The following is a 26,039-nucleotide window of genomic DNA, read 5'->3' as shown; positions in this document are numbered from 1 at the left end:
CTGTTCACTGATTTACCATCTGATGTGATTTTCCTATGTGTTGTAAATCCTACCTTTATGATGTTAATGAGGTGGGATTCGGGGAAGTTATGTTAATGAGGCAGAACTCAATCTACAAGATTAGCTTGTGCTTCAAATCAATCTCTTTTGAGATATAAAACAGAGAAGCAAGCAGAGAGACAGGGGCTCTCGTATCACCAAGAAACAAGAGCCAGGAGAACAGCGCATCCTTTGAACCTGGGGTCCCTGTGCTGAGAAACTCATCATCTGGGGAAGATTGATGACAAGGACCTTCTCCCACAGCTGACAGAGAAAGCCTTCCCATAGAGCTGGCGCCCTGGATTTGGATCTCTAGCTTCCTAGTTTGCGAGAGAATAAATTTCTCTTTGATAAAGCCATCTACTTGTGGTATTTCTATTACAGCAACACTAGAAAACTAAGACAGAAGTCAATTACAAAAGGACAAGTATTTTATGAGACCACTATTATTATAAAAACCCAAGAAAAGGTTTATACACACAAAAAAAACAACCTTTGATGGTTAGGAGGGACGGTAGGGGTGGGGACGTGAAATCACTAACTAGATAGCAGACAAGTGTCAACTTTGGTGAAGGGAAAGACAACACACAATATAGGGGAAGTTTGCACAACTTGACCAAGGTAAAGTCATAGAAGCTTCCTAGATACATCCAAACACCTTAAAGGACTGAGTTACTGGGGCCGAGAGCTGGGGATCATCTCAGGGACATCTAGGACAACTGGCGTAACAGTTCATAAAGAAAATGTTCTACATCCTACTTTGGTGAGTAGTGTCTGGGGTCTTAAAAGCTTATGAGAGGCCATCTAAGATACATGTATTGGTCCCATCTGCAGCAAAGAAGAATGAAGGAAACCAAAGACACATGGAAAACATTTTTAGTCCAAAGGACTAATGGACCACATGCACCACAGCCTCCACCAGCCTGAGCCCAGAACAACTAGATGGTGCCTGGCTACCACCACAGACCGCTCTGTCAGGGATCACAATAGAGTGTCCCAGATAGAGCAGGAGAAAAATGTAGAACAAAATTCAAAGTCACATAAAGAAGACCAGACTTCCTGGTCTTAAAGAGACTGGAGAAACCCCGTAAACTACGACCACTGGACGCCCTGATAACTCAGAACTGAAGCCATTTCCGAAGTCCACCTTTCAGCCAAAGATTAGATAGGCCTATAAAACAAACCATAACACGTGTGGAATATGCTTCTTAATTCAGTCAAGTCTATGAGACCAAATGGACAACATTTGCCCAAAAGCAAAGATGAGGCAGCAGGAAGGGACAGGCATACTGGATGAATGGACACGGGGAACCCAGGGTGCAAACGGAAAAGGGGAGAGTGCTGACGCAATGTGGGATTGCAACCAATGTCAGAAAGCAATTTGTGTATAAATCTTGGAATGAGAAACTAATTTTCACTGTAAAGTTTCACCTAATGAACACACACACACACAAAACAGAAAAATATAGTGAACAAATTATGTACAGTACCTTTTCTAAAGCAATATGTAGCTCTTTTTCATATTCTGGTGGCAGTCTCAGAAGCAGGACCTGACAGGCATCTTTAATCAGTGGAACAACACTGAGAAATATTAATATAGCAATAAAAAGAGAACAGAGGGGATCAGCAATGAACCATCCAAACTGCTCTATAAGAACTGTGGATACGATCACACCGATACTGCCAAGTGTGTCTGCCAAAACATGTAGAAATACACCTACAAATAAAATACATAAAAACATAAAAAATTAAGTCATGTCTAATTTAGTTTTCATCCATTTTACAAATATTACTATCTACTATGTGTTGCTATGATGCTGAACAGGTATCAGCAGATCTTCCAGACTAAGACTAAGATGAAAGGCATGGCAAACTACTACTGAAAATCAGCCAATAAAAACCCTGTGAATCACAATGGGCCAATCCTGTTGGGCATGGGGATAGCACAGGACTGGGCAGCAATTCGTTCCATTGTGCGTGGGGTCACCAGAAGTCAGGAACTCACTTGATGGCAGCTAACAACAACAATTATGTACTAGGCACTATGCTAGGGGCTGGTACTTTCAGCATGACTAAAACATGGCTACTTCTCTCAAAGAGTTCACGGTATAGTGGCAAAAAGTATGTACCTGGGTAACTATGACACAGTGTGGTGAATTTTATGATAATACAGTTTATCTGGGAAGATTTCCAAGAAATCATGCTTGAGCCAAGTCTTGACATCACCAAAATCATTTAAACAATAAGAATAAATAATTCAACATAATAAGTGACTAACATTTTCCCTATTTTTTTTTTTACAGTACAATAAAAATTTCCCAGCTCTTATGTAGTGAAAGTTCATTATGGTATACTCATTGTTTCCTTTGCAAATAATGATTATTCGATTATCAGAAATGGACGCTATAATCATAATAATTTACTTAAAAATTGATGTTTATGAACAAACATATTTTCTATAGCAAATGACTTCAGACCTTTTTTAGCCACAGACTGCTTTTTAAAAATAAAACTTTATCAGAAGCTCAATATTAAATACAAATAAAAACAGAGAGGCTCCTCAGAACACAGGTGAAAGGTAGCAGAGTATGTGGCAAGGACTCACCCCTCATGTTCGCATTCATGCCTCCGCCTATAGATCCGTGACTGTGACCGTGCCCATGGTCATTGTGTCCATGCATATGGTGTGAATGGCTGTGATCAGATGAGTGACAGCTTCCTTGAGAAGCTCCATGGCTATGGTTATGGGCATGGCTAAAGGCACAGATACCAATAAGGTTTACTATCAGCCCTCCAACTGATACTGGCTAGTAAAGAGAGAAAAGAAAATCTTCAGATTTGTAATTTCTTATAAACTTGCTATTTAAAAGTTACTAAATAATTAGTATGTTCTTCTGTTTAGTTTCAAAAGTACTGACAAATACCTCATAAAGTTCAATATGTAAATACAAAGTTAAAAAAATATGAATTTGAATATTTTAGAAGAAACGTTTTAATTTTCAAATACCAAACAGAATTTTGACAAACTGAAGGATATGGACTTGCTTTAATTACATGATTAACACGTACCTGGTTCACAGCTTATGTATAAATAAATGGTACTAAAGTTTTGTTTAAAGAGCTTGAAAGTATTGCCTACTTAGGCAAGTGTATACTTTACCTGAAATCTTATTTTTTTTTAAGGTAAGTTTCAACAGTTTGTAATGGCAATGATTGCAATTATTTAATTTAACACTCCAAGACATAAACAAAATTGCTTATTGCTCTTGACTCTTTTCTCTTACAAATAGTAGCTTAGGGTGTTATTTAATTTACAAACATTTATGATTTCTCCTTTAGAGAAATCCATTTGTTTTATAAATAGAAAATATAAAAATGAAGAGAATATATAACTTTACTTTCCAAAGGTAGTAAGAAATTTACTTTAGTAAGCATTTATTGGAGTTTATTTACTTCTTCCTGTGACTCAGACCATTTGTCTACCCAATTTAAACTTTCAGTCAGCTGTATAAGCTTGTAGATGGTTAATGAGTTTTGGAGTAAAACCAAATACTGCTTATAAACCTGTTGCCGTCGAGTTGATTCCGACTAAGAGTGATCCTTTAGGACAGAGTAGACCTGCCCCAGAGAGTTTCCAAGGAGCGCCTGGTGGATTTGAACTGCCGACCGTTTGGTTAACAGCTGTAGCACTTAACCACTACACCACCAGGGTTTCCAAATACTGTTTACGGGAACCCCATAATCCCATTAATACTTCTCTCCCTACTGAGAAATACTTCATCTTTGTATATTATGATGTATGTCATGGATTGAATCATGTCCCCCCAAAAATATGTGTCAACCTTGTTAGGCCCATGATTCCCAGTATTGTGTGGTTGTCCTCCATTTTGTGATTGTAGTTTTACGTTGAGAGGATTAGGGTAGGATTGTAACACCACCCTTACTGAGGTCACCTCCCTGATCCAAGGTAAAGGGAGTTTCCCTGGGGTGTGGCCTGCACCACCTTTTCTCTCTTGAGAGATAAAAGGAAAGGGAAGCAAGCAGAGAGTTGGGGACCTCATACCACCAAGAAAGCAGCACCAGGAGCAGAGCGCATCCTCTGGACATGGGGTCCCTGCACCTGAGAAGCTCTTCAACCAGGGGAAGATTGAGGATATGGACTTTCCTCCAGAGCCCACTGAAAGAGAAAGCCTTCCCCTGGAGCCAATGCCCTGAATTTGGACTTGTAACCTACTACGCTGTGAGAAAATAAATTTCTCTTTGTTAAAGCCATCCACTTGTGGTAGTTCTGTTATGGCAGCACTAGATGACTAAGGCAGCGTAGAAAGTGAAACCAAAAAAAACCAAACCTGTTGCCGTCAAGTCGATTCTAACTCATAGGGACCCTACAGGACAGAGTAGAACTGCCCCACAGGGTTTCCAAGGAGCACCTGCTGGATCTGAACTGCTGACTTCTGGTCAGTAGCTGTAGCTCTTAACCACAACACCACCAGGGTTTCCAGAAAGTCAAAGTCCCCCATAATTCTATTCCCATGAGTTAGTCATTCCTAAGAGAATGGTGTATTTTCTATGCACATACTAATACATACATATACATGTTTTTAAACTAATCATAGGATCATATTATATATACTGTTGTATAATTTGTTTTCTTCACTTGGTACATTTTTTTCTCATACCAGTATATATAAATGTATCTCATTTTAAATAGCTTCATAGTATTATTCTAATATATATATATTTTTTTAACCTTAAATTTATTTAAGTAGTCCCTTTAATTGATGGGAATTGAGTTGCTTCCTTTTTTTTTCTCACCCTTACAAACAATGGTACGATGAATCATGTACTTCTATAGGCTTGAGTGAATGCTTCTGTATGATAAATATTAAATAAAAGTCAAAGGATATAAGCATTTAAAAGTCCAATAGATATTTCCAAACTGTATGCCAAAAAACATTTTACTAACATATGCTTCTACCAACAAGACATGTTTTTATTCATAACTGCTTTTAGTCATTCAACAATTAATTGCTGATTTTCTCTTACAATCCAGGTGCTAGAATCTGAGAGTTAATGACATACAGTTCAGGTGTTGAAGACATATCTTTTTTTTTTTTCTTACAATTACATATTAATTGTAGAATGACAAATGAAACAACAATTACAACTCCAATGTTGCTAGTAAAAGAATGCACAAGATACAATGGGAATATGGAGAAGGAAAATCAAATTAACTTTGAACAGGAAAGAGGAATTCAGGGAAAGTGTCCAATCAGAGGAGACATATAAGTAAAGCCTCGAAGGAGACTAAAGGGCAGAAGTGAGGGAAGTGCATTTTAACTATAAGCAGTACATGGAAAGATGATGAGGTTGACGGAGAACCATCACAAGGTCAAGGGAATGAAGGGAAGTTGTTCAGAATGGGCAGAGGCCACTGGAAAAGTCTGACTTTGTTATGTAACTAATGAAAAAGCCACAAAATTCCAAACATGATCAGATTTGTGTTTTAGGAAGACTACTTTATGATCACTGGACAGACTGGACACTGGAAGAAGAAGGATAATGCAGTCAGGGAGACAACTACAATGGTCTAGACAAGAGATGATTAAGGCCTGTTTAGGACTCAGATGAGAGGTGGAGGAGTGTTTGTGTGTGTGAGAAAAATCAAAATGGTCACACTGCAATCATAAACTTGAACAAACCAGTTGCGTAAAGGATAATGATCTGCCTGTCCTTATTTCAACTGTAACTTTTGGGACACAAATGAAAACTTAATCATCATTGTTAATTTAGTAGATATACTTTAAGAAAAAAAATTGAAATATTTTTGAATAGGTAATGCCTGTACGAGGTACAAAAAAGAGAATAAAGAACAGTTCTCTCTCTGTTCCCCAGCCACCCAGTTTATCTCCTTGGAGACAACTATTGTGACACCGCTTGATACTTATCTCTTTGCATTCTTAGAGAGATAATCTATGCATTGATTATGGATCCTACCTAAGTATAAAATGTAATTAAAAATAATTTAGTAGTAGTATATGATCTAATATTATATAAACATATACAATTACAAAATATAGGTTAAACTTCAAAGATAACCTAGCTAAACAACATTCTAAATTAACAATTCTCTCTGTCCTCTGGTTCCTGGGTGGCACAAGTAGTTAAGCCCTCAACTACTAGCCAAAAGGTTGGCGGTTCAAACCCATCCAGAGGCACCTGGGCAGGCAGGTCTGGCGATCTGCTTCCAAAAGGTCACAGCCTTGAAAACTTATGGAGCAGTTCTACTCTGCACACATGGGGCCACCATGAGTCAGAACTGATGCAACGGACACTAACAACAACTGTGGAACCAGTCTACAAAGGGCCTTGAAAGTCAAATGTGTACCTGTACAGGAAATATTAAGAAGGAAGTTCTGAGACAAACACTAACAAGATAAAAATGAGTGTTTTAGAATGGGCACCTATGTAACAATATATTGGTTACTTTAAATGAGAAAAGGACTGAATTGCACTGGGTTTTACTGGGTATAGTACAGAAGAAAAATCAGTAAAAATCTAGGTTTTAGTCTTGTGTCTATCACAGACTAGCTGTAAAATGTGAGGATTTCACCTCACCTGTGGACTTCAATTCCCTCATCTATAAAAGAATAGCAATGGGATGGCCTTTAAAGTACCTTCCATCTCTAAAGTTCTCTACGCCCTTAGGTACTGCTTAAATTGTGGAGAGAGCTATTCAAAGGGGGCTCTTGGAACAGGCAAAGGAGTAGTGTCACTTTGCCTTCAGTACTGGACCAACAATGCTAAAGTTCTAAATTAAGGCTTCTTACTTTGGCCTCTGGTTTCATGCCTCATCTGAATGGTAAGTGAAGGAGAAGGGACAAGTCTTTGATACTCAGCTTACTGTAAAGTCTTTAAAATTCTATTTCTTCCCTGATTTTTTTTAACCTTCAACATTTTGCAAATTTCCTCAGATATTTAAAAACTCATCTTAAAAAAAAAAAATTTAAAAGTCAGAAAAAACACCTATATGTTCTACCATGTCATGTAATTTTTCACAGTGAAATATTAGAAAAAAACCTTAAGCGTTAGCAATGTAAATAGTAGTTTAAAATTTAAATAATAAAATTTCCCTAGATCACATGGAAAGTAACCGTATGCATACAAGAGCAGAAATTCAAGCAGGAAAATAAAAAGACTTACTGTTAACATGTGTGTGTCTAATTCTGGAGGATCAATCAATCTAGCCACTGACTCCACGAACACAAAAAAAGCTATTACCATTAGAAAAAGTCCATTAATAAATCCAGAGAGAATTTCTATTCGGCCATACCTAAAAGAGTAGGATATATTTTTAGAAAAGGAAAACAACAAATATATTTTAAAGTATAAATATTACTAGTTTATAAATGAGGAAACAAGCCCAAATTTTCAAAATAATAGGATTAGAAAATTACCAGGACTTTAAATACTTTACTAATGCTGGAAGTCCTTCCACATACTTATCTGTTTGTTGAAATATTACACGTTCATTGAGATCCTTCTTCAGTGTCCCCTCTCATACAAAGCCTTTCTTAATTTCTTAGCAAGTAGTTATTTCTCCTTACTTTAAACCCTTGCTGTGTTCTGTATCTTTCATGGCAAATGGGACACTGCTTTGTACCAAAATTATGTTATTTTCAGCTCATCCATTTTTCAAAATATAAATAATTGAGAATAAGAACTAAATTTTATTAATCTATTCAGATAGGTCTTATCAAAATACCTTTTACAAAGCAAGGCCTCTAATACCTGCTGAAATATTTGCTTAATGAAAGGATATGTTTATGCACAATCACTTCGAATTCTGAATACTCTTTTTAATAGCAAAGATGTGAATGATCACGCACATTCCATTGCCTTAAAGAAACACGTCAGGCAAGAATCTCAGGATTTTAACTGACTTTGTTCCCTGTTTGTAAGAGGGATTTGTTAGGTATATAGTCTTGAGCTTACTGCCATTTGGTATTTATCCAATGTTTGGTTCACTTCCTCTTATCTACTTCAAATTAAAGAAAAATGAAGCTCTGAAAAATCATTTGTATTAAAAGTAATAACATTTATTCCCTAAGATGAAATTTGCGCTTAGGTTTTTCATTGCACTACATCACCTTGGTAGTCAGTGTACTTACCCATAGGAGAAAATCCGAGTTGCTTTCCATCTACTCATCAGGGCAGCAAAAAGGCCCATGACCAAAGCAGAGCAGTCAAAGAGCATGTGAAATCCATCAGAGATCAGACCCAGGCTATTAGTCAACACGCCATAGAATAATTCCACAAAGGTAAAAAGCTAAAAAAAAAAAAAAAAAAATGAAAGTTAAAAAACAGGGAGGAGTATGTTGTGAAATATTGTTCAATACACATTTGTTAGAATTTAGTCATGAGGGTTTCAATCCTTAAACGCCAAATCTTATTCGAAGAAATCATGTAACTCTGCTTCTTTGGTTACTCAACTGCAATTTAAACTGGAAACCTCCTATAAACTTTAAGAAAGACTAGGCTAAATCAGGTATGTCCATCTTATAATCATAAGCTAATCAAAAGAACAGAGTTTTATTCACATGTCTGTAATAATCAATAAGCTGGGCTACAAAATGCTAACTATCAGTGGGTTTGTAGTGAGATCCTATAAGGAGTACATAAAAATCTTTAAAAAGTACTATATTTACTGATTTGAAATTACTTCTAAAAATACCTAGAAAATTGTTTGCTCAAGTAGTCTGAAAATGACCCTGTCTTCTTTCTACTGTGTACAGGAAACATAAATTTTATTCTCTCTCTAATTATCAGAAATTTGGGAATCACAAATTATCAGAGTTGTCAAAATTACAATAGTAAGCTATTAAGATATACCACTAATATTTAAAAATCTTACCAGATTCAAGCACAAGAAGTAAAAGATCTGCCTAGAATCACTCTCCTCAAGAATTTGTTTTAGTGATTCTTTAATAAATCTAGGGATGGATTGAGAGCTATGCTGAAAAGCATCACCCATGAAGTTATAAAGAGGTGTTCCTTCAGGAGAATATCCAATAAGGGTACCTTTCTGTCCTCTCTTAGAGGGAGATGATAAGATATTGGCAGCTACAAAATGAAAAAAAAAAAGGGGAGTATTACAAAAGTTTTAAAAGTTTAAGTTACCAAAAACCAACATGCTTTCAATACTAAATGCAATCACTGAACAATTTCCCAAATTAAGTAAAGTATTTGAACATCATAATTGTTAAAATAAAAACAAGGGGAAATTGCTTACACAAAATGAAGAATATAGCACTCACTACCACTCCTCCAGACAAGACATGTTCAGTGCTCTCCTGGTGTGCTGCTTTGTTCATAGCTCGAAGTTGGTCTGTTATGGGATGTGTCCAAAAGTTTCCAAAAAGGAGAGCACTAATAAAAATGAGAAAGGATCCATAACGGGCACATTTGGAAACTTCCATTTTGACTGAACAAATGGAATCCACATAGAAGTCCAGGATCATAACAAAAAAGATAACCGTTGTAAAAGGCATAATAAGAGAAAACCAAGATTCGACTTTACTCTAAAAATTAAAAAAAAAAAAAAGGAATTGTTAATACTACACGAGTAAAAAGTTCACATCTTATGTTTTAGTTAATGCTTTTACCTATAAACCAACATTCTCATGTTTCAACATGATTTGTGAAATGTCAAAACATAAGCACTAAAAGACATTGACATTTTTCCAATACCCCCCAAAGTATTCAAAACAAAGCATAATTATCTAATAAGTTCGTAAATACTAGCTGACCCATAATGCTTGTACCAAAGAAATATGAGGAATATGTAAATCCAATAGTATTTGATTTGTACTTTCCATGAACAATAAAATTAACACCAAATATTTTTCAAAAACTATAAGGAAAAAGCAAAGATAACTTAAGTCACTTTTAACATCTGATTAAAATAAAATACAATGTAATGAACTAAGTGTAGTGAGCTAAAATTTATAAGTACTAGTAATCCATTTTACTTGTTACCAATAAATTCTTGCTCTTACCTCAGTTGTCACAGAAAGAACGATAACCCATGGACACAAGAGAAGCACAGAAACAAGATGGGATAAAGCTTGAAGACGTTTGGCTCCACCGATATCTACAGAGAGCTTTCTGGAAGCTGTATGAAAACCAACTTTACAACACAAAGCCAGCACTAACAACAATACTCCACCCTATAAGTAAAATGAGGTAAGTCCTATTAGAAACACAGTCCAATACTGAATCCTTAAGTACATTACATCTGAAGGAATAGAACTAGTATGTTTCTTTCCATGGATCAAATTATTTAACGTAATTACTTAAATGGAAAGAAAGATTGTAAATTACTTATACTTTATTTTAAACGCACTTATAAAGTTATAATTGTTGTAACTTTTCAGGATCTTTTGATCACATTAGCACAAACAAAAGAACATACCTTGTGATCTGCCACACCTAAGAAGGCAATGGCTGTATAAAGCATGTGAGTGAGAGCACTGTCATGATGTCCTTCAGCTATGTGAGTTGAAGTAAAGGAAAAAATACCAAATATTAACCCTTCAGCAGCACCCTAAATACTCAGAAATTTAGGGACATCAAAAGAGTATTTTAGAATGTCCTGGTGCTAAGAAACAATACATGATTTCCCACTCAGTCAATCTATTTGCACCCTTCTGTATTACAGTTGGAATACAATCTATTTGCACCCTTCTGTATTACAGTATGGAAATCCTCCTGAAATTTTAGGTAAACACTTTTTGGCTGAATGTAGATGATTCTAAGGGTAGAAAACCTGAGTATACTCAACATGTTTCTCTTAAAAATAAAAAACTCCATCAATTTAAAAATTAATTTTGGGACACTGGTTATAAATTGGAATGAGCTGTAATTCTCTAAAACAATTACAATAGTGCTTATGACATAGCTGCTAAATTTTAGTTCTTAACCTGCAAAAACCATGTGCATACATACTATAAAATGGACAAAAGGACAAGAGCAGGGAACCTCCTCAGACCACTCCTGCCCAGTGAAACTAAGGTTGCCCTTGTAGAATGACAGGAACAACCAGTCCTAAATCGAAGCCACTGACCACATAAGCCTCAGCAAAGCAAGCAGCAAGCAAGAAGGTGGGGTGGAGAAGGAGGGTGTATCACATGTAATCTGGAGCTTTTTCAAAGACATGACCCCTCTTTTGTTGTAACAAAGTAAATTAAACTGAGTATCAGTAACCAGAAGAATTAAACTGGTGCTCTGCATTCCGCTGCATTCTACTGCATAAACTGGGCAAAGGAGTGTGGGTGGAAAAGAACTAGGTACACCTGTAGAGAAAACTGAGTTTATTTATTTTTTTTAAACTGGAAAATTGGGTTTATTCAAGAGAACAGTGGGGCTTAGCTGGAAATAATAATTTAGAACAAGAGAGTTAATACCAGGTTAAGGACTTTGAATTTTCTCTTCCAGAGGAGATGCTAAAGTTGTTCTTACTTCAAGGAAGTTTACATTTAATAATTGCCATTGACTTTTAAAATGAGCATCTGAACTGTAATACAGAAGGGTGCAAATAGATTGACTGAGTGGGAAATCATGTATTGTTTCTTAGCACCAGGACATTCTAAAATACTCTTTTGATGTCCCTAAATTTCTGAGTATTTAGGGTGCTGCTGAAGATATAGAGATGCTATATTTAATTCAGAATGAATTTATTCACTATTTGAATACTGATTTAGAATACCTACATTTATCTATGAAAGTTTCATTCATGATTAACCAGTTTAATTCACTTGCCCCGTCTTTTCCCATTCTGCTAGTCTTCTATTTTTCTGCAAGACTTTAAATAACTCCAATCTATAGCAAAGGATACGGTGTTCAGCCATTTTTGCCATGAGATCATCATTGTCAAAAAGCAATAAACAGATCACAGCAATAACGAAGAAAGCAGCCCCTCTTGTCTGAAAATAAAGAAAATAATACTAAGGATGCTTTTTTAAGTGTTGATTATTAAGACTATGATTATACAAATTCTAAAGAAAAAATTTTTTTCAAATAAACATTTAAAGAAAAAATAACATCTGCGATTAAAATCCTTATATTTTATAGTATAAATTTATAGTATAAACAGTAAGATATAAAAGTAAAGCACTCCAATAAATTTTGCAGGGTACATGAAGGGCATTTAAAACACGTAACATTTGATTTCAACCATCTCCTAATACAGCTAGGCAGGTTACCATACGCAAACTATTACTGTTTATAGAATTAACCTTTCTAAATTTTTTAAATGCTACTTTACTTCTGGTTGAAAAGCTCAAGCAGCTGAAGAATAATTAGTACAGACTTATTTTACTCTGCAATATGAAAGGGATAGAGTGTTAACTTACAATAACATCAATACTCTAAGTATTCACAATGTAGTACTCTTGACAGTCTGAAGCTACAGATGCTTTTCTTTAGGGAAGTGGAATAAACAGGGCATGTTACTAAAATTAGCAAAGTGATTTCTTTTTAAGCTTAAGTTTTCATTCCAGTGAAGGAATTTTGACAAAAGATTGCCTTTTTTGATAAGGAACCTTGGTGGCGCAGTGGTTATGAGATCAGCTGCTAACCAAAAGGTCAGCAGTTCGAATCCACCAGCAGCTCCTTAGAATCCCTATGGGGCAGTTCTACTCTGTCCTGTAGGGTAGCTATGAGTGAAATCGACTTAATGGCAACTGGTTTTGTTTTTTGATAAGTTACCGAAAGGACATACTAGCAGTTTATGCAAATGATTCAGAATGTTAGATGTAAAAGCAATCTAAATAACATTACTATACCTTTTGTATTTATAAAATGCATAGTTGACGGCACTGGGTACTAGGATAGGTATAATATACATGGTGTCAATAAAACTGGTAAAACTTGAACAAGGTCTATGGATTGTGCTAGCGTCTATTTCCTTGTTTTGATATTGTACTTGAGTTCATTAAAATGTTACCATTGGGGGAAACTGAGCCCATGAAACCTCTCTCTGCTCTATTTGTGAACTTCTCTGTACTATTCTTGAAACTTTCTAGTAATCTATAATCATTTAAAAAGAAGAAAAATTAAAAACAGCGTTAAAAATCCTTGTGTTCTTTTAAGTGGTAAAAGAAAATATTTTACTGCTTTGAGTAACATTTTATATGTATACTTTCAATTTTCAAGTAACTGACAATGGAAAATTATACCTTTGCTGGTCCTCCTCCAGAACTCGTGAATAAAACACTGAGCAGTGATATAACAACAATATCATTGTGTTCGAATAGCAGCAAAGTCCTACAAAAATAAAATATGTATCGTTCTTGAAATACTTCTGATCTTTATTGGGAAAAGAGCATTCAACTAGAGTAAAAGAAAATAAATATTACTCCTTGATTTCATGAAACATTATGAGAGAAATAAATCAATACAATTGCTTTGGAAAATATTTTGGCATTAACTAACTTAGAAAGGTTGAAGCTATCAACATCTAATAATACCATTTCTAGAATCATACCATACAGAATCCCTGTACATATGTACAAGGAAACGCTTATAAGATTGTTCACAGCAGCACTGTTTGTAGTAGCCCAAAACTGGAAGCAATCTAAATGTCCACTGACTGGAAAATGGATAAACAGATTGGAGTATATCTATTCAATGCAATACTATACAGAAGCTAAAAAATGAATGAACCTCTGTGGACATACAAAAAACCACTGAAATGAACACTTTAAAAGGTTAACTTTTATGACATGTGAATTACATAAAAAAAAGTTATAAAACTAAATGAACTATAGATACATGCACCAAAATGGACAAATCTCAAATGTAACAGTGAATGGAAAAAGCATGTTACAGTAAAATACATGCACTATAATTCCATTTATATAAAGTAAAACACTTGCAAAATTAAACATAAATATGTGGTAAAACTACAAGGAAAAATAAAAAGAAGATGGTTACATCCAAAGATAGGAGTTGAGGAAGATCCAATTAGGAGGGATACACAGGGCCTCAAACGCATTGGTAACATTTCATTTTGGGAGCTGGGTGTTGAATATATGGATGTTTATTACTCTTTTAAACATACCTATATTTGTAATTAATGAGCTCTGGTGGTGTAGTGGTTAACAGCTATGGCTGCTAGCCAAAATATTGGCAGTTCAAATCTACCAGCTGCTCCTTGGAAACCCTATGGGGCAGTTCTACCCTGTTCTATAGGGTTGCTATGAGTCAGAATCGACTCGACAGCAAAAGGTTTTTTTTTTTTTTCTGGTGGTGCCATGGTTAAATGCTTGGCTGCTAACCTAAAGGCTGACAGTTCAAACCCACCCAGCCACTTGGTGGTAGTAAAGACCTGGCAATCAGCTCCCATAAGGATTACAGCATAGAAAACTCCATGGGGGCAGTTCTACTTTGTCATATATAGGATAATCATGAGTTAGAATCAACGGCACACAACAATATTTATATTTATTCTTTTACATGTATGAAATATTTCTTTAAAAGAATTAAAAGCAATTCCACTCCTAGGTATATACCCAAAAGACTTAAAAACAGAGACTCAAAGAGATTCTTGGATACCAACATTCATAGCAGCATTATTCATAATAGCCAAAAGGTTGATGTAAGCCAAGTGTCCATCAACAGATGAATGGATAAATACAATGCTCTTGGCTGCTAACCCAAAGATTGGTGGTTTGAACCCAACAAGCAGAATCAACTCAAAAGCACCCAACAACAATACAGGCTAGGAGAAGGGGGAAAATGGGGAGCTATTGATTAATGGGTACAGTTTGGGGTGATGCAAAAACTTTGGAAATAGTAGTGATGCTTGTCCAACACTGTAAGTGTAATCAATGCCACTGAACTGTACACTGAAAAATGGTTAAAATGGTAAATTCTGTTACATGTATCTTACCACAAAAATGAGTAAAAACAAAATTATTACCAGCCAAAAGGGGGCTTACAGATCTAATTAGTAGACAGATTTTTAAATGTTTGTTAAATATGCTTTTCTTCTTTAGTAAAAAAACATCTGTAATGATAGAATGTAAAATGGTAGAGGCCGCTGTGGAAAATGGTTTGATGGTTCCTCAAAAAGTTAAACATAGAACTACCATATGACCCAGCAATCCACTTCTAGGTACACACCCACATGACCTGAAAGCAGCAATGTTCACAGCAGCACTATTCACAATAGCCAAAAGATGGAAACAACCTGAGTGTCCCTCAACAGGTGACTGGACAGACAAATGTCGTAATACATACAAAGGAATACTACTCAGCCATAAAGAGAAATGAAGTCCTGATACATGCTACAACATGCATGAATCTCAAAAACCTTATGCTCAGTGAAATAAGTCAACCACAAAAGCACAAATATTGTTATGATCTTACTTATACGAAACAACAATAATAGGCAAATGTATAGAGACCAAAGTTTATTAGTGCTTACCAGGGGTGTAAAGGAGGGGGAAAAGGGGAGTTTTTGTTCAGTGAATGTTTGTTTATGTGATGGGAACTTTGGCAACGATTATGGGTGGTGGTTGTACATGATTAATGTAATTTATGTCACTAAACTGTACACCTGAAAAATGTTGAATTGGCAAATATTGGGTTACGTATATTTTTACAACAATAAAATATCTGTTATGAGAACACATCAGCAATAACTTTAGTTATATTTAGAAGATTATAATTTAAGAAAATATATCAACAGTGTAAGACTCATCTAAAATAAGACGCACTGTGAAGCACCACAGGAGTCTTTCTCCTCAAGAAATTGCAGGATGGCTTTAGTAAATCAATGACGGGGCAGTGGTGGTAGAGGTGCTGATGGTGGGGAGGGGTTATAAGGGCAGGAAGTAAGGTAGATGGCTAAATATGGGGCCAAGTAAGAATTTAAGAGTTATCTCCCTTTCCTCCCTACTATAATATGTAGGCACAAGTTATTTAGAAACGTATGCACCAAAACATAATTTCATGAATAAGAAATTTAAAATATCAGGGATGACAAGCAATATTACCACCTTCAATCATACTCAAGCATAAACTGAAAAGGCCCTCCCCAAGCTCACCCCTCTAGGATGCTGCTGTGTCAGGGCAGGGATATGGCATTTGGAGTCATCCATATTCTGCTCTACATCTGACAAACAAGCCAAAGAGACCAAAACCCAGAAGATATTCTATTGGCTGGGAGAAGGGAAAGAATTTTTCCCAAACCATTTCCCACCAATCGCTCTCCATTCCGCCCGCCCCTCAATTCCAAGTGAGATCCTTTAAGCATCCTTCCTTCATCTCTCATCCTCACGTTTCCCCCTCAGCAATGGCAACACGTTTTTTTCTTATACTATTATCCAATAAGTCTAACGCTTTATAAATAGAGAAATATCTTTGAAGCACTTTCTGGGGTACTGGGGTATTTGCAGAGTTGTACGAAAAAATGAGTGCTTTTAAAAAGAGTCTGCACTCCTTATCGGTTGTTTATTTACCACTTCAGATCTTTTACCTTCTAAATCAGCTGCTAAAGGGATCACCAAAGAACGATAAAAAAGCCACTGAAGCTAAAAACTTTCTGAAATTCTTTGGGCTGTACTAGTAAAATATCTGTGACAGATCATGAACAATAAATTGATGGTATTCACAATAAGAAGTAATCCATAAACTAAACAAGTTCTCTCCCTCTATATATATGTTCGCCGAATTGTATCCAATGTTATGGGAGTGATAGAAGCATTTGTACAAATAAATACCTGACAAAAATAGAGTGGAATAAATTTAATATTCAAAATAAAAACATATACATTCAAAATACACATTTTATTTACCTTAGTGGTCCACAAAGAGTAAGGCCAAAAAACCATAAAAGTGAAATAATACACCCAGCAACCGCGTGTTTAAATATTTTGATCCACTATAAATAGAAATAAAAAATTTCAGTCACATATATATTGAAATAGCTCAAAATCTTAAATGAAACACACAAGATAATGGCAACATTTAAGTATTTTAAAGGCTAAATGATTACATATTTGAAATTAAACAGAAAATATGAAGATTCCTTGACTAACTTGGGATTTGCAAGACAGTACTATATTTTCTATCATCTACATTCTTTTAAATTCTGAAATCTTTTAATTCAGAGTATACTTCTTGCTGTTTTCTTGTTAGTTTCCCACTAGTTTGCTAGGAATACAATATTTTAAATTCTTTTCTATTAGGAATTTTCAGTGCCTGAATTAATTTCAAAAAGGAGAAAAAATGTTTAGATGGGGTTTAAATAATTAATCTTGTTTTTTAAAATGTTCTGAGTCTCTAAAACAGAGGTACTTAAATTTATCACTCTAAACGAAAAAATCATGGCACAGATTGCTGTCCAAAGATTTGATGATGTAAGATTATTATGCAGAATGTAGGATGTTTCTGGCATGAATCCTGAACCTTAGATGCCTAAAGGGAATAATGATGATGACAATGAGGATGATAGCTGATATGTATTGCACAGTCACCACGTGCCAGGCACCATTCTAAGAACATTACATGTATCAATCCATCTATTTCTCACAGCTCCCTTCCAAACCAAAAATACCCACTGCCATCCAGTTGACTCTGATTTATAGCGACCCTATAGGACAGAGTAAAGCTGCCCCATAGGGGTTCCAAGGCTGTAATCTTTACGGAATCAGACTGCCACATCTCTCTCCCGTGGAGTGGCTTGTGGGTTTGAACCACCGACCTTTTGGTTAGCAGCTGAGTGCTTTAACCACTGTGCCACCAGGGTTCCTTCTGTACAAAGGTATTATTACCTCCATTTTGCAGATGAGAAAACTAAGGTGAGAGAAAAATTAAGTAACTTGCTCAAAGTAAGAGTCAGTAGGTAGGAAAAGATTGCAGAGGCCACACCCTCATCCCTCCTTTATACCTGCCTCCCAATGACATTTGTACTGGGCTCTTGGGCATGTCTCCATGTCTGATTTGTAAATCTTTCAGAATAAAGAGAAAATAATTATATGTACCTTTTTAAAATTTTCTTCCCTCTTCTAATATCTTAACACTTTACAATATACTTTTGAGGCCTCAATTTTCAAAACATGGTATTCAAGTCAAGAGCAAGTTAATGCTGGAAATGTTTGGCTATGCACCCAATAATTCATTAAGTACCTCTGATCAAGGAATGAGTGTTACATCCTGACCCACGGAATCCAAAGCTGCTAGGAATAAAGGATTCTGCAAAAAACTTACCTGGTGTTTGGTAACAGTTTTCCCAGAAGAAAATGGCTTTTGAAACAAAACCATAAAAAAGGCAGTCCTGTTAACGTAAATATTAAAACATTAATATATTAATATTCATCAATACTAAATATAAAATGTGGTCTTAAGTAAAGACATGTATTCTAGACAAATGTAACAGGACTAGAACTTGAAAGGTATGATATCCTCCAAAGAAATCATACTAAGGAGCTATACTTATTCTAGTAAAGGCCCCCAATGCAACATTTTGGAAACTCTGTCTTTGGAATTGCTTTGAGAAAGCATTCAAAAGCCACAAAAGGAGTCTCAATATTTTTTCATACCTTGTAATACCAAAGAAGATAATCCACATCTTCTCCAAGATTCAGTAATAACAAATTTTGAAAGAGAAATGAAGTACTAACTATATATCCCTCTTTCACATTACCAAAACAGTGATATAAAAATATCCCAGTTGAGAATCACTTGCCATAATCATCAACGTTGTACTCCCAAGAGTTATTAACAGATTTTTATTAACACAGAGGGTGTCACTATCAATACCTCAGGGTCCAGAGAAACTTTATTTAAAAAGAATTTCTCACCATATTTAGAATAACGTGGACTTCGTACTATAAGAAGACCCTATAACTCATTGCCATTGAGTCGATTTTGACTCATAGCAACCCTAGACCATAAAGAAAACATGCAGTAAACATAGCCCAGCTTGGTTTAAAATTAGAAAAAAAGGATCGTTTCTGCCAAGACAAGCCTCAGGTAAGGTTCTGTGCCTGCTAGAGAGTTGGGCTACACTAGTATTATGGTCTGGGAATCTTGGGGTGCCTGAGACCCTTCAGGGAGGAGTCTGCAAGGTATAAACTATTTTCATAAAAATACAAAGACGTTATTTGCTGTTTTCCATTTTCATTCTCTCATGAGTGTAGAGGGGCGCTTTTTAGAGACTAGATAACATGAGATACTGCAACAGAATGAATGCTGAAGCAGATAGGAGAATCTAGCTGTCTTCTATTAAGTCAGACTTTATAAGAAATTTGCAAAAATCTCATTAAAACAAACGAAAGTAAAAGTCTATGTTTTGGCAAGCTATTGAGTACAACAATCTCTTTTCTAATAGCTTTGTACCCTAAACTTGAGAATTCCTCTTCTCTTTTTTTTTTATCAAATGTTTCTCAGGAGGAATAACTGCACAAAATATTCTATGTAAAATTTCTTTAAAGATGCTCAGTTAAAAGAGGATTTTCAAAGAAATTAAAAAAAAAAGTTCAAAAACACACACACACACTTACCCAAGTTTTAATATAAAAATGAACTGAACAATGTGAACTGCTTTTAGGAGATCATAGGATTCAAAAAGTCCCACAGCCTTAAAAAATTTGGTGAAACATAGCAATACAATATATTTTGTTAATCTGAAAAATAAAAGCAGAAACAAGTTTCAGTATCACTGAAATCACAAAGAACTCTGTAACCTCTGTTTTTCTCTTATACAAGTAATAGAGATCACTATAGAAATCACAGAAATACACATAAACAACCAAACAAAAAATATGAAATGATAAAAAAAAATACCCAAACAACTCATCATCCCATGGGATATCTACGGTTAGCATTATGTATGCATATATACTTCCAGAATCTTTTCCATGTTTATGAATACATTTGTAGATAAAGCCTATTAAAAAAAAAGCCAATTAAAACTAAAAGTGTTCTTGGTTAATTAACTGCCTAGACTATTTTGTAACATGCTTTTTAAACTTAATAATAATTACTCCAAACAACTGAGAACAAAAAACAAACAAACGAAAAACCCAAATTCCATCTGTGATGAAACTAGAAGGCCATAATAGAGGAAGAAGGAACTGCAGGAAGGGAAGAAGACATAGAATTGCCCCTTCTCTGCTTTGCTAAGTGACTAGTGACAGTTGCGATTGAAAAGTCAAGTGACTAGATGCACAGAGTCCCGAAAAGACTCAGAAACTGGAGTCACCAGGAACTTTAGAAGGGAAGTGAGGAGGTCAAAACAGGAGGATCACTGTCAACACGACAGGGAGGAAAAAAGCAAAGACCAGGAAAAATATAGATACATTAAAATCATAGCAGTCTGGGAATTTTTGGTTCAGCAAAGAGCCGTGTACATCCCCTATAGGGCTATCTAGCCATTCTTCAAAAATTCTGTTTGCTTACTATGTGGCAGATGTCGTATGTGGCCAATGAGATAGACCTATGGTAAGTTTGTTGGGATGGCTTCAGAACAGCCTTCTCTTTACCTGTTAAAAGGGCAAGACGGAGCTGCAACTACTTCCTTCTCCTTCTTTCTGCCTTAAAGGGAGAAACTTTATCTAACACTGTTGACTCCATTTTATAACAGGCCTGAATATGAAAGCCAACATACTAATGACGGCAGGGATGAAAGACACGAAGAACCCGGGTCCCAGATGGCATCACTGAATGGGTGAACAAATTCCAGCAACCTCTGGTTTCTTCTGCTTGAGAAGAATAAATCCTATTTGTTTAAATTTGCTAGTTGAGTTACTTACAACTAAACACATTCCTAGGTGATACCTAAGACACCAAAAAGAGTAAAAGACACTCTGCTCTCAAGGAGCTCAGGGTCTAATGGGAAAGACAGGCAAGTAAACAGTGAGTTCTTAAAAAACAAATGTGGAAGCAACTAACTCTACCTAGGGAAGCGAAGAATGTTTTCACAGAGTTTGAGATACGTAAGCTGTGCACTGAAGACTAAGTAGGATCACTAAGTAAGGAAACGGAAAACGGTATTTCAAGTACGGAGAGCAGCATATGCAAAATACAAGTAGAGCAAAACCTGTGTAAAGTGGACACCTGTCAGAGAAGGAAAATGCAAATATTTTTCATTCAATAAAGAAGAATACGAAAGTGGTAAGGCTGCACCTAGTCAAGGGAGGAAAAATTGCAACTCTGAAAAACAAGGCAGTCCCGTCCAGTTCTGGGTCTCACAGGCTTCACTATACTTGGAAGGAGCCTTTGAAGGAATTACTGTATTTAAGTCAGTTCACCTTACTGCCGATGAATAAAATACAGACGGTACTCATAATGACCAGGGGTTATCAACGAAAACCAAACCCACTGCCATCGAGTTGATTCTGACTCATAGTGATCCTACAGGACAGAGTAGAACTGCCACAGGGTTTCCAAGACTGTAATCTTTACGGATGCAGGCTGCCACATCTATCTCCCACAGAGTGGCTCGTACGTTCAAATGGTCAAGCTTTGTTAGCAGGAGAGCACTTAACCACTGTGCCACCATGGCTCCTTTTATCAGGGAAAAATATATACAATTATTCCTAAACAATTTCCATCTAAAGTATTAAAAAACTTCTAAATGGCAAGATTTAGTCATATTTATTAATTTTTTTTATTAATTTACATAAAGTACTTTGTATTTATTTTCTTTACTCCCTTTTTACTTTCTAAAAAAGACATTACAAAAGTAATTCCTGAATAGTTGGTTTTAGTAAATATTTTAAATAAAAACCAACTCCAGTTCCCTCCTCACAGGTGAGCAGCTGGGTACATACTTCCAAACCTTTTCCTTTGCATTTCCATGTGTGTACACACACATTATTTTACATACATTCACACATTTGAAATTGTAAAAGTATTTTGATATACTTATGTGACTTTTCACATAATATATATTGCTCTTTTCTTAACACTATTAAATTAGGAAAATTATTTTAACATTTTGGTTAAAAGTTGAATTTTGTGGTTTTTAAAGTCCTAATTAAGGAAGACTAAAGACTACATATATAGCCTTCAGTATGGATTATACCTCAACATAAAGAAAACAAAAATCATCAAATGGACCAATAAGCAACATCGTGATAAATGGAGAAAATAAATTTAAGTTGCCAAGGATGTTATTTTACTTAGACCCACAATCAATGCCCATGGAAGCAGCAGTCAAGACATCTGCTGCAAAAGACCTCTTCAAAGTGTTGAAAAGCAAAGATGTCACTTTGAGAACTAAGGTGCACCTAAGTCAAGCCATAGTATTTTCAATTGCCTCATATACATGTGAAAGCTGGACAATGAATAAGGAAGACTGAAAAAGAACTGATGTCTTTGAATTGTGGTGCTGGCGAAGAATATTGAATATATCACGGACTGCCAGAAGAATAAACAGATCTGTCTTGGAAGGAAGTACCGCCAGCGTGCTCCTTGAAAACAAGGATGGCGAGACTTTGTCTCACATGCTTTAGACATATTATCAGGAGGGACCAGTCCCTGGAGAAGGACATCATGCTTGGTAAGGCAGAGGGTCATCAAAAAAGAGGAAGACCCTTGATGAGACAGACTGACACAGTGGCTGCAACAATGGGCTCAAACATAACAACGATCATTGAGAATGGCGTAGGACCAGGCAGGGTTTCATTCCAAGGATATCACACCTGTCTTTCCTGTGAAGGGTTAGAAAATTCTCCAGTTTTCTAAACCTGTAATTACGGAAGTTCACAAATTTCAGTTGGGCTGGGTTCAAACTTCCAAGAAGGGCTTTCCCCACTGCAGCAGCTTGCAGGCCACTGCTTAAAAAAGTCAGTGTGTATAATTTAAATTCAATTCATTCAACAAATATTCAAGTGTCTACTATATAGTGGGCACTATGCATGGGATTCTCAGATTATTTGCTCAGCATACAGATTAAATAAACGTGGTGAAAGGATACTGTGGACATGTTATCAGGAGGGACCAGTCCCTGAAGGACATCATGCTTGGCAGAGGGTCAGCAAAAAAGAGGAAGACCCTCAAAGAGATGGACTAACACAGTGGCTGCAACAATGGGCTGAAACACAGCAACAATTGTGAGGACAATGCAGGACTGGGCAGTGTTTCCTTGCATTGTACATATGGTCTCTATGAGTCAGAACTGACTGGATGGCACCTAACAACAACAACATGCATGGGATTTAGAATAATTCATATTCCTAGCTCTACAGGTACTAGGTGTGTGAAACTTTTATAAGTCTTCGTCTCCTTATCTACAAAACAAAGATACCACTACTAGTTTGTAGTACTGTTCTAAGGATTAAATGAGATCATATGCCCCCTGTAAAGAGAACTAAAAGAAACCAAATAGAAATCTTTTATTTAAAACAACACATATTTGTGAATTTGGGGATAAAAAGATTCACAATTAAAGGATATGCCAATTAGTTTTTGTTAATGATCATAACCAGCATTTGATTTTTAGTCTAAACTATATAAAGTAAAAATCTCACAACCTAGAACACATTCAAATTTTGGCCAGTCCTTGAGCTGAATTTGATTCTGCAATAAATACAATAAAAGGGCAGCTCTGCTAAGCAAATAACGCAAATAAGATTGTAAGGGTATGTTTACCATGTTGATCTACCTAACACAATAAGCTCTTGAGAAAATAACAGTTTAAAAATAATTTGAAGTTTACAGAAAACTTGCAGGAACAGTACAAAAAACTTCCATATTCTCTTTACCTAGATTTACTAATTGTTAACATTCTGTTCCATTTGTTTTACTATCCTCTCTCCCTCTCTGTAAATAAATACATATATGTACACACATATACATACAAACCAAAACCAGCTGCTGTCGAGTTGATTCCAACTCATGGCAACCCCATGTGTGTCAGACCAGAACCGTGCTCCACAGGGTTTTCAATGGCTGATTTTTCAAAAGCAGACTGCTAGGCCTTTCTTCCCAGGCATCTCTGGGTAGACTTGAACCTCCAACCTTTTGTTTAGCAGTCGAGTGCATTAATCGTTTTCACCACCCAGGGACTGACACTGACTCTCTATATACACATACATATACAGGTTTTTTTTTTTTTTTTCTAACTATTGGAGATTAAGTTACAAATATCATGCCCCTTTACCCCTAAATACCTATATTTCCTAAGAACAAGGACATTTTCATAAAATCAGTACAGCTATCAACTCCAGGAAATTTAACACTGGTACTTTTATCTAATCTACTGACCATAGTCCAGTTTTGTCAATTGACCCCATAATGCCCTTTAAAGAACTGTCTATTGCATTTAGTTACCATACCTCAGTAAATAACATGTGAGGTGATTTTAAACAAAAATGAGCTGCTCAAAACAAATTAGAAAATTAATCCTACAAAAATGAAGTTGGTTTAAGTACTGTTCTAGCACTGTGTCCTTTCCTTTTCACAAAAAATAGTTGTTACTAATGCTATTTCTACAGTTCCAAAGAATTTATCAAAACAATCCTTAAATCTTAAAAGAAGCACTCAAGAACGAGAAAAACGTAACCTCATTAAAACTGAAGGCAATAAACAGCAGTTCTAAACACACTGTTGGGCCATCTTTTATGCCTCTGCGAAACTATCACGGAACTTAGGACAGACCCAGGACACACTGGAAAGTGGCCACAGTACTTACCGCTTACGGGTTGGTGGGAGGATTGAGTGCAAAGGGAGACGTTCACTTTTTACTATATGAATTTCTCTACTGTTTGGTCTTTCTGACAATGAGAACATATTTCTTATTTCATATTAGAATAAAATAAAAAAATAAAGCTAGATACGGGTGCTAAGTTCACGAGTTTGTTTCATCTGAAGAGATGGTGGTTAACACCTTCCCCTAACTTAACGAAGGGAGACGTCAGAAAGGCTTAGTTAATAAACTACTATTTCAAGGAGAAAGAACCAACAGAAAGGTTTCACAGATCATAAAAATCTCTCACATGAACTATCTGGCTGGTAGTCCTAAGGTTAACGGTCTACCCTGAAAACCAGAAACTCGAGCAGAAGCTTCCTGGATTCTAGAGCGTTCATTCCGCAGCGGGGACCCTAGAGGCAGCCAGGAAGCAGAGGGAAAGCGGTCTGGGCTCTGGGAGACACCTAGGAGGCCATTCCCGGCTGTCAGGGGCAGGGAGTGGGGCCGTCCCCGCGCACTCGGGTGGATTCGGGGGCAGCGGCCGGGCTGACAGTGCCGTCCGGGTCCGCGAGCCAGGAGGCGCAGGCGCAGGGGCAGCGGCTCTGGAGACCTGGGCCAGATCGGTCCCTTACCGAGCACTGGGCACGTCCACCGGCCCGAGGCCGCTGCCGCCGGAACCGGCTAGCACGTCCCCGCCGTATTTCTCCTCCATTCCGGGGCTCAGGAGCCGCCGCCACTGTCCCCACCGCGGGGTCTCGTCATGTCTCGCCGCTGCCGCGGAACAGCCGGCGCAGGCGCCTCATTCCCCCAGGGCAGCAGCCCTGTCGGGTCCCCGCAGGCCAGAGCCGCCGCTGCCCCCAGCTCCTGCTCACTGGCACACGCTCGTCGGGACTAGGCCACGGGCAGCTCCAGCGGCGCGGAGTCCCAGGGAGGCGAGCCGGCACGGACGTTGCCAGGCCACGTCATCGGGCCCAGCAGCCCTCACTCCCGGGGGAGTGTCCAGCCCTGCGCCTGCGCAATACAGAACAGTCGCCTTCCCTTACTCTTTCTTAGGCCCCGCCCTCCGCCGGATGACGGAGTCACATCCACGCCTCCTCTCGGCCCTTCACATTGACACGGTGTGCCACTTACCTGTCCCTGCATCGCCACCTATGGGCCATCACAGGTACGGCGGGTTCCTGTAGCGGAGGGAGCGAGAGAAAACGCACCGAGTGTGAGTAAACTTAGTTTACTAGTCTACTGCTTTAGAAATTCTTAATCTCGGGTCTGTCACACCTCGCCTACCTCGAAATTTGTG

The 26,039-nt window shown here is 36.9% G+C and overlaps 1 protein-coding gene across 1 annotated transcript in view; it reads right to left on the bottom strand.

Moving 5' to 3' along the window:
- Positions 1-25,668, bottom strand: part of SLC30A5 (solute carrier family 30 member 5) — a 30,542-nt gene extending 4,874 nt beyond the window's left edge. The window contains exons 1-14 of the mRNA XM_064272789.1: positions 25,375-25,668; positions 19,611-19,733; positions 18,316-18,382; positions 16,902-16,987; positions 13,278-13,365; positions 11,936-12,023; positions 10,514-10,590; positions 10,098-10,268; positions 9,332-9,620; positions 8,954-9,162; positions 8,211-8,368; positions 7,243-7,372; positions 2,645-2,846; positions 1,530-1,756 (exon numbers count right to left, since the gene is read on the bottom strand). Of these exons, the coding sequence (XP_064128859.1) occupies positions 1,530-1,756; positions 2,645-2,846; positions 7,243-7,372; positions 8,211-8,368; positions 8,954-9,162; positions 9,332-9,620; positions 10,098-10,268; positions 10,514-10,590; positions 11,936-12,023; positions 13,278-13,365; positions 16,902-16,987; positions 18,316-18,382; positions 19,611-19,733; positions 25,375-25,454 (1,995 nt within the window). The 5' untranslated portion in view covers positions 25,455-25,668. The remainder of the gene's footprint in view (positions 1-1,529; positions 1,757-2,644; positions 2,847-7,242; positions 7,373-8,210; positions 8,369-8,953; positions 9,163-9,331; positions 9,621-10,097; positions 10,269-10,513; positions 10,591-11,935; positions 12,024-13,277; positions 13,366-16,901; positions 16,988-18,315; positions 18,383-19,610; positions 19,734-25,374) is intronic.
- Between the last annotated feature and the right edge of the window lie 371 nt (positions 25,669-26,039).

Source organism: Loxodonta africana, chromosome 2 (genome assembly GCF_030014295.1).
Source record: "Loxodonta africana isolate mLoxAfr1 chromosome 2, mLoxAfr1.hap2, whole genome shotgun sequence".
Lineage (NCBI taxonomy): Eukaryota > Metazoa > Chordata > Mammalia > Proboscidea > Elephantidae > Loxodonta > Loxodonta africana.
Note: the sequence above shows the minus strand (reverse complement) of the source record. Positions and strands in the feature narration are given on the sequence as shown.